This window comes from Solanum tuberosum, unplaced genomic scaffold (assembly GCF_000226075.1).
Source record: "Solanum tuberosum cultivar DM 1-3 516 R44 unplaced genomic scaffold, SolTub_3.0 scf00041, whole genome shotgun sequence".
NCBI lineage: Eukaryota > Viridiplantae > Streptophyta > Magnoliopsida > Solanales > Solanaceae > Solanum > Solanum tuberosum.
In genome coordinates, this window is record NW_006238965.1 from 686120 (window position 1) to 695414 (window position 9295).

At 34.7% G+C, this 9295-nt stretch overlaps 1 protein-coding gene across 1 annotated transcript; it reads right to left on the reverse strand.

Annotated features, from left to right (window-relative positions):
• Positions 1-279: 279 nt before the first annotated feature.
• On the reverse strand, positions 280-3456 carry LOC107059808 (uncharacterized). Its single transcript, XM_015306814.1, has 6 exons — positions 3231-3456; positions 1270-1511; positions 1100-1187; positions 989-1050; positions 614-715; positions 280-504 (listed from the first exon to the last, which is right to left on the reverse strand). The coding sequence occupies exons 1-6, from the start codon at positions 3454-3456 to the stop codon at positions 280-282; spliced, it is 945 nt and encodes a 314-aa protein (XP_015162300.1).
• Between the last annotated feature and the right edge of the window lie 5839 nt (positions 3457-9295).

Here is a 9295-nt window from a genome sequence, read left to right on the forward strand (position 1 = left end):
CTTCTTGACCGCTATTATGGTTGGGAACCTATAAGTATTAAGACATTAGTTAACAATCCTTTTATAAATTAACATTTCATTAAAATTTCTAAGACTTGTAACATTTAGTTACCTGTTCATTTGAGGTGTCATTGATATCTTGAGGAAAAGATTCATTAGGAGCATACTTTTGCATGAATTGTCTCATTCGGAGTAATTCTGATTGTAGCTTCTCATGATTTTGCTTCATCAGATCCATTTCTTCATTTTGTTTTTCCTTTAACTCAGTTATTTCTTGTTCTAACCTTGTACAACCTCATTAGATGAATCTTCTACAACAATATTTTCTACTGAAGATTTACTACCCCATAGAACTGAAGGAGTTGGACCAAGTCCTAAACCACGAACATACCCACTTTTCTCATTTCCCAACACTTGAGAATACACATCACCTTCCAAAGCAACATTTTGAGGAGGTTGGTCGGTAGATCTTTCATTATTGGTCATCCTTTCATTTATCATGTCCTGTTCATAAAATACACAATAAATCCAAATTGAAATTGGCTTATTCACTTGTAATGTTTATTTTTAATTGTTTCATGATTTAAAAAATAACGTTAAGAAGATAGCTTACGATTGCCTTGGCAGAATCATCATCCAGTGGTCTACCATCCACACATTTTTTATGAGTTAATAAGAAAATTTCTGCTCGTGTAGGCTCTATTCCATTTTCAGCCTAAGCAATAGAATTGATGTTAGACATGCGTGACTAAAAAACATTAAAAATACGTTTCACAGATTTACCTATTCATGCATCAATGTAGCAATACTTTGGATCCTCCTGTGTGAGGCATCTTTTGATTGGCCCTATTGTTTCTATTTGCTTGGGTACGCCTCTGTTGTTGAAATATTTAAATAATATCTTACAAATTATAAAAATAATGTAGCATAACTAAAATCAACACATAGTTAAATAAGAAAGTAGGTGTGTTGTCAAGATTTTTTATACCTTTGCTTTATCAGAAAGCCAATAAGAGACTAGACCACTCCATTGTCGGTATGCGATTTGGTCTATTTTTCAGCAAAGAGTCTTTAGTCTTATATTTTGACATATACTCACCTTTAATTTCACACTTGTAGTCTTTCCATTTCTTTCCTAGTGACTTTAAGATAAACGCTTCTCCACGTTTTGGAAAAGAGAACTTCTTCTGCAAAATAAAAGTCAATATATAAAAGATAATATCATGTACAAATTGAGTTTGTTCTCGTAGTAATAATACTAACTCATACCCTTACAAAATCCACCAATTTCTTCTTTTGCTCGTTGTCAAAGTTTCTCCAATCATCTACATTTAGAGGTGTTAATTCTGGAGTTCTTGCAACAATTCCTAGAAAGCTAGCAAGCTTTCGCCCCTCTTTCCCAATAGATTGGTTACGACTATTAAACGGCACATCAATTGTCTTTCCGGGAGGAAGTTTCCAAACATCTTTTAGTAAAGTAGGACCACGAGGCTTTCTTGTCGCTAAGTTACCTAGAATTAAAATAATATTTGAAAGTCATCAAATGGAAAATCACATATGGTTAAACACCTGAAAGATGCTCTATAATAACAAACTCAGGGCATTTAGCACTGTTCTAATACTAGCACTTAAAAAACTAATGTTCTCTTCATATTAACTTCACTTAAGGAGATCAATCACAATGGAAAATGGCAGATTCCTTTATTTTCAGATTAGTTCATGTTGTAACTGATGAGTTTATTTTGATGGATTATAAGGTGAGTTAATTTGATACCAGTTTTCCCACTCTCTATGTAATATGTAGTTGTGTGTGTGATCGTGAATACTCCCTCTAGTTGCGTGTGTGATCATGAATACTCCAGGTGTTGTGCAACATGTTCATGTGTTGTGAGATATATCAATAAGAACTGACACTTAAATCAAGCTATAACACAAAAGTGGAAAGTTGGATGTTCTCCTAAAGAAATTTGCTGCCATCCCAAAGAGAAAGCTGGCCATACTCTGTTGAGATGGTTGTTCATGATTAAAATTTATTTGGGGCTAGTGGCTGGAGCTGTAGTGCTAAATGGCTCATGCTAGTTCATCTCACTAGCTCAATTTGTTTACTTTATATGTGGGACTTGCTGGCCATCTTGGAGTCCTACAGTTTACTGCTGTATCTGTTGAAAACTCTGCTATTGCTGGACTCTGTTATGGTACTTTGGTAATCTATTACTTCTTCTATTTCAATCTAAGTGTTTTACTTTCGTTTTTGAAATGGAGAAATGTTTTTGCTACAGTTAGTGTTAAAAATCTTATGAAAAATATTTGATGTTTTCCTAACAGTTAGGAATAGGAAGTGCATTAGAAACACTTTGTGGACAAGCATATGGAGCTAAACAAGTAGACATGTTAGGTGTTTATTTGCAAAGATCCTTGATTACACTCAACACAGCAGCATTAGTCTTAATGTTTCTCTACTACTCATTGGCCAGCCTATGGACATAGCAAAATAGGATTATACTAAAAGCTAATGTTCACTACCCTGCATACTAGCCTGCACACTTTCCTCTCGTAATTTTTATCAGAGGATCAACCAGAACATGTATAGCTTGCCAACAAGAAGTTAGTGGACAACTAACTAGATGTGATCAAAACAAGAAAAAAAGGACTTACAGGTGTTGAGAAGCATGTGCATTAACACAATCCATTCACAGAAAATGATTCCAGAAACTATTTTGTAGTTACTACTATTTTTCATCTTCTGTTTTCTAGATACAATCTGGATTTGAGTATAAATATGGATTATATAGTTATATTGATTAGCCTTCCCTTCTATGTCTACAACTAGATGTGATCAAAACAAGAAAAAAAGACTTCCAGGTGTTGAACAACACCAAATGCATGATATATTTTGTTAATGCAGCATAGTAAAAAAGAACTGACACTTAAATTAAGCTATAACACAATAGTAGAAAGCTAGCTATTCTCCAAAACTGAGCAGGTAATAAAACTTTTCATATGTTCCCCCTGTTTTCACTCCTAAATTGTGCACGTAATAAAACTGCACACACTTAGCATAAATGAACTCCCCTGTTTATTCTCCAGATTTTCTTTTGTCTCAGTTCTTTTTTAATACCTCTCTGTTTTGACTCAAGAAAGATAACATCCCAGAAGGGCAGAACAATAATACAACCAAACACACCTAGAAACTAAGATCTTAAAACAATACAGAGTAAAAATAGTATTACCTGATTCATCATTAGGTTGAACCGCAGTGCCACCAACAGAACTATTCAACTCATTAGATTCACCATCATGTGCTTGGTCTACAGAGTTGTTCTGATTATCTACCAATTGCTCAAGAAAAGGTTGGGCTACAGAGTTATCTTGATCATCACTTAGCTGCTCAATATAATGTCGCAAAGCTTCATCATGTTGTTCAATAACTAAGGTGTTGCGACCTCTAGTTTGCATTGCTCCTTCTCTTAAGTGATGCCACTATCTAGCAGCATTAGGTTCAGATTAACTCAAACATATATTACATCACATGAAAAATAGAAGGAAGCTTCATCTCATCAAGCTATGAAAAACACATAAATAGTGAAATGTGCACCCAAAAAAAGTTTAGCGACAAAAATAATCCTAATTATAAGAGAAGCTGGTGTACCAAAAAATCAGTTATCTAGTGATAAGAACACCTTATCATATCACAATCCAAGAGCTACAATCTACAAAATATAAACTTGCAAAAACTTTATTCAAATTGAAAGCAACAAAGATATTTCATTTAAATTAAAACAAACCCATAGAAGTTCTTCAATAAACTTGCAAAAACTGTATTTTATAAGTACCACCTATCTTATTAAGAATCACTTTCATTCTCAATGTCATTTCCTCCCTCAGCATTAGCTTCACCACCATTCGTAGAAGCTAGAGAATGTATGTCCGTTTCAATTACTATCCCATCGACACCACTTCGAACCCAATTATCACACTCATTCTCTGGAACACAAGCAGTTTCTAAGAGAGACAAGTCTGTGAGATCACTTTGCATTGATGACTCAAATTGCACACTATTTTCATCTCCCATATCAAAAATGTCTCGAGGTTTAATTAACCGGGGGACAAACCATTCATGATCTATAGGATCTTGAACAAATATTACTTGTTGAGCTTGTTCTGCAAAAATAAAAGGCTCATGACGTTCTCGATTGCTAGTGTCTGCCAGGCGTGAGAAATTCACAAGTGTGAAACCCAATTCATCATCCTTAACTCCTCTACCTTTGGTTACATCCACCCAATCACACTTAAATAAGACAACCTTAAATTCTTCATAATAGTTTAACTCCACAATATCATTCAATCTACCATAATATGTGATATTTGCTGACTTTGGAGCATTATCACTTGTACTTGCATAACTTTCGGTCTTTGAAACAACCATAACACCACTATTTTGTGTCTCCTTGAACTCTTCACTTTGTTTAGTTCGGAATCGATACCCATTATTTACATTGAATGCATTGAATCTTCTTGCAATAAAAGACGGCCCTTGTGCGAGGACTCTAACATCCTTTATTATATTAGATGTAGCCTCTAACTCATTTACCTAACAAAATTGAAAGATACAATTATAAGTACAATATAAGTACAAGGACACAAATTTAGCTTGACCAATGACTTAGACGTTCTACTTACTTTTTCCTTGAACCACTCTGGAAATGTATCAAAATGCAGACAGTCAAGTTGATGTTGATTCAAACGACGCTTACGATGTGATCTCTTGATTTCAGCAATATGTTCACTATTAACATAACTCATATCTATCAATTTTGTTATCAAATAACACTTTTATATAGATAGATAGATAGATAGATAGATAGATAGATAGATAGATATAAAACTTACTTTTTATAATTCTCAACCACCTCTGACTCACAATTGAATAACACATGTCTATGTGCTTGTAACCACGTTTTCTCATACAACTTAAATACATCTATTCCACCATTTGACTCCCCAACAGTAGGAAAAAGACATTCTTCTTTATTAGTATCATGCTCAATTTGATCATCAAATGTTTTAGAACAATAAGACCTTGAATCTCCACCCTCCAAATATCGTGAACAAAATGTCAAACACTCATTCGCTATGTATGCTTCTGCTATTGAACCTTCTGGGCATGCACGATTACGGACATATGATTTTAAAGTACCCAAGTACCTATAGAATTAGGTAATATTATTATTTTGATATTATAAGATTTACGAACTAAAAAAATACAGTGAAGATTCAATGATATTCTTTGTACCTCTCAATTGGATACATCCAACGATAATGTACTGACCCTGCAAGTCTAGCCTCTGTTGCTAAGTGAGTTACCAAGTGTACCATTATAGTAAAGAATCCAAGGGGGAAGAGCTTCTCCATAGTTGACAATCATGAGTTTTTAGTCCAGATAGCTTTCGTTTGCGAATCCAACGTGCGATATTAGATGAATAGCCATGTGGAAACTTGGCATTTTTCAAAACTTCATAAAACAACTCTTTCTCCTTCGAAGACATTGTGAAATAAGTAGGAGGAAGATATGTCCTCCGACTAGCTCGATATTGAGGCCATAAGCGTGGTCTTATTTTCATATCCTTCAAATCCAATCGAGCAGGTAAGTTGTCTTTAGATTTTTTTATCAATGCCCAATAGTGTATAAATTATGTTGTCACACACATTTTTTTCTATATGCATCACATCAAGATTATGGCGCACCAAGTTATACTCCCAGTAAGGAAGATAAAAAAAAATGCTTCTCTTTTTCCATGTGTGATTCCTCACCCCACTTACCCCTTCACTTGACTTGCCAAGAGTAAACTTTATATCTTTCATTTGATTCAACACTTGTGAACCAGATATTGTACAGGGTGCAAGTCTTGTTTCTTTAGTTCCATCAAATGATTTAGCATCATTTCGATATTTGTGGTCCGACCTCAAGAAACGTCGATGACCCATGAAACAAAACTTCTTACCATATGTGAGTCTTCTATAATGAGTATTTATGTTGCAAGAAGGACATGCAAACCGACCAGAAGTGCTCCAGCCAGAAAGAGTACCATATGCTGGAAAATCATTTATAGTCCACATGAGAGATGCTCGCATCTGAAACATCTCCCTAGTAGAGGTATCATATGTTTCTATCCCAACATCCCATAATTCATTTAACTCTTCTATTAAAGGCTGCAAAAAGACATCAATATTATTTCTGGGAGCTTTTGGTCCAGGTATCAGCAAAGACAGAATGAAGAACTCTTTCTTCATGCACATCCATGGTGGAAGATTATATGGCATTATAATCACTGGCCATGTACTATGAACTGTTCGCATTGGTCCAAATGGATTAAACCCATCAGAAGCTAATCCTAGACGTACATTGCGAGGATCTTTGGCAAATTCTGGATACTTGCTATCAAAACTTTTCCAAGCTTCAGAATCTGCAGGATGTCGAAGTACTCCATCTTTGTTGCGCTCTTCATGATGCCATCTCATTGCTTTAGAAACTTCTGAAGACATAAATAATCTTTGCAACCTTGGTTTTAAAGGAAAATACCTTAGGGCCTTGGCTGGAATTTTTTTATCATTATTTTTCCATCTAGAAGCCCCACAAACTTTGCATTCATTAACATCCTTATGGGCAAATTCTTTCCTAAAAAGCATACAATCATTAGGACAAGCATGAATCTTTTCATACTTTAAGACCAAACCTTCAATTATCTTTTTGGTCTCATAGAAAGAAGAAGGCAATGCATATCCTTCAGGTAGTGCGTCCTTCAGTAGTCCAAGCAATGAATTAAAGGATTCATTTGACCATTTGAACATGCATTTTGTTACGATAGATATGCAACAAAAAGGATAATTTGCTAAACTTCTTGCAACCAGGATATAATTCTTCATTTGCCTCTTTCATGAGTCGTTCAAACTTATCCATCTCTGGATGAGGTTGCTTTTCAGATGGATGATCAGCATTTTCTTGTACGTTTTGCTCCATCTCACCTCTTTCATTGATGTCACTATCTATGAACTCCGTACAACCTCCAAAGGCATCATGTATCATTCCTCTCATATCATCACCTCTTACAGTTGCCTGCTTCTGATTATTTACTTCAGTATTGTCTAATCGCTCTAGAGTCTCTCCGTGACAAAACCAGTTATCATATGATGGCATAATACCATTAACAACAAGATGATCAGAAGCTGTTGCTCAATTTACTTGATGGATAAGTACACATTCGATACAAGGACATGGAATTTTCTCTCCTGCTTGTTTTTTAGAAAATGCATGATTTAAAAAATCTTCTACTCCATCCAAGTATTCTTTACTAAGTCTATCAAAAGACATCCATCTTTTATTTCTAGAATTGTTCATGGCGTTCAATAAATGATTTTATTTTCTGCAATTATTGTAGGAGCTGAAAATACGTTAGTTAAAAAAGATAAAATTAATCAAAAATGTATTTCAGATAAAATATCCATCCTATTAGTACATAGGGTGCAATACAGGAGATGGTAATCAACATGTTCGGTATCTTTCAATGAAGTCCTAAAGGTAATCAATGCCTTCAGTTGTAATGAGATCAATCATTGTTACAACTCTTGTTTGATCTTTAGTTAATCTAACTAGGAAACAAATAATTTCTAAAAGTATAGAAATTAATGGTGGTACAAGTCAAACATTAAACAACCAATTATTAAAGATGCTCTCATGCATGTTTCACATTTAAATAAGCTGGTTTATATTTCATGTTTTTCTCCAACAAAATAAGCAAATTATACAACCACACACCTAGTAAAAATCAAAAAAAGGACCACGAGAAAGTTTCTGATCGTCTTTTAATCTAAGATGGTTAAAATGATTTGTAACACCCAGTGAAAAGGAATTTCGAGTTCAACAACTTGTCCAGCAGCTTGTCCAAGGGAATTGTGAGTCCAATTGCTGGACAGATTTGCAAAGAACAGATGCGTGAAATACTAAAGATGAAACCATCAGTTGTTAAGGTCTTTTGTTAATCCAGATTGCTATATTCCTAATATGCATAAACTCCTTAGTGTATGTAGGTCCATCTAATCTAATGTGCAGTGATTCCTAAGTGTATGCAAAACCTATTTTGTTGTCGAAATTTTCAATAATTCTTAGGTATAGAATCTGATGAGTGTTAAATGTAGTGAGAATAGTAATTAGAGCTCTATAGTTGTATGTTTCATGTTTAAATTAATTGATAATATGAGAAGGTGAAAATGATTTGTTGCACGTTTTGAAAAGTAATTGCGAGTTCAACAAACTCTCCAGCAACCTGTCTAAGCAACTTGTCCAAGGCATGCAAGTGAAGTGGGAAGAGAAACTTGTTGAAGCCAAAGAAAAATTGAAGAAGAGAAATAGGAACAATGCATGCCAAACAGTAATGATGTTGTTTATGATATGCTGTCATGAAGTTTCTACGATTACTAGAGAAATAGGAACTATGCATGCCAGACAGCAAACACAACCAGCAACATTCAGCTAACAGTTCAGTAAACTTATAAGCAAGAGGGACTTTAAATCACGCCTTTAGCAGTCCGCTCAGATTTCAGAATTCACTCTACCTAGAAGTAAAGAGATTCTCCTGTAGATCACTTCCTCTAACAGAACGTGAGGGGATTACACAGACTCCAATTATCAAAGCCATCTGCACTGAGAAGCAGATGAGAAAAACTTGCTGGCAGGAAGACTGAAGGACTTTACTTGTTCACACAGACCTTAACGTGATTTAACTGAATTACTTTCTCGGGCTGAATCTTACAAGATGACACTGATCCCATTCTTCTTTTTCTCAAGGTAAAACACAGAGAATATATCCACCATAAAGTGATGTCACTACTACTTCAAGGCTTAGTAAGATAGTAATGCTGAAACTATATGTCGTTACAACTCTTGCTCAAGCTTTAGTCGATATAAATGGGCTGCAACTAATTTCTAAAAATAGAGGGGCTACAGGTGCTGTTTTAATGTTCTTCAAGTACAAAAATCACTTAGGAATTCAGGGGAAACAATCCTAAATGTCAAACATGAAGGCCAAAATAAAAACCAAACATAATCAAAGCATCTACAAATTCGATAATTCACATAAAAACATCTGAAATCGTCAAAGTCCAAGGTAGTGATAGTAAATCATTACCTACAGCTATATCGTGTTTATAGTTGAGAGACATCTTTAAAATTTAATTGCTAAATAGTGATTTGCGACAGTTCAAGATATATAAATATTGGCTTCGGCATTACAATGGATCA

Coding starts and splice junctions, on each gene's coding strand:
- LOC107059808 (XM_015306814.1), bottom strand. CDS start 3,456: ATGCAAACTAGAGGTCGCAACACCTTAGTTATTGAACAACATGATGAA. Junction 1,512..3,230: donor TCAACCTAATGATGAATCAG/GTAATACTATTT, acceptor TTTTAATTCTAG/GTAACTTAGCGACAAGAAAG. Junction 505..613: donor ATGATTCTGCCAAGGCAATC/GTAAGCTATCTT, acceptor TTTTATGAACAG/GACATGATAAATGAAAGGAT.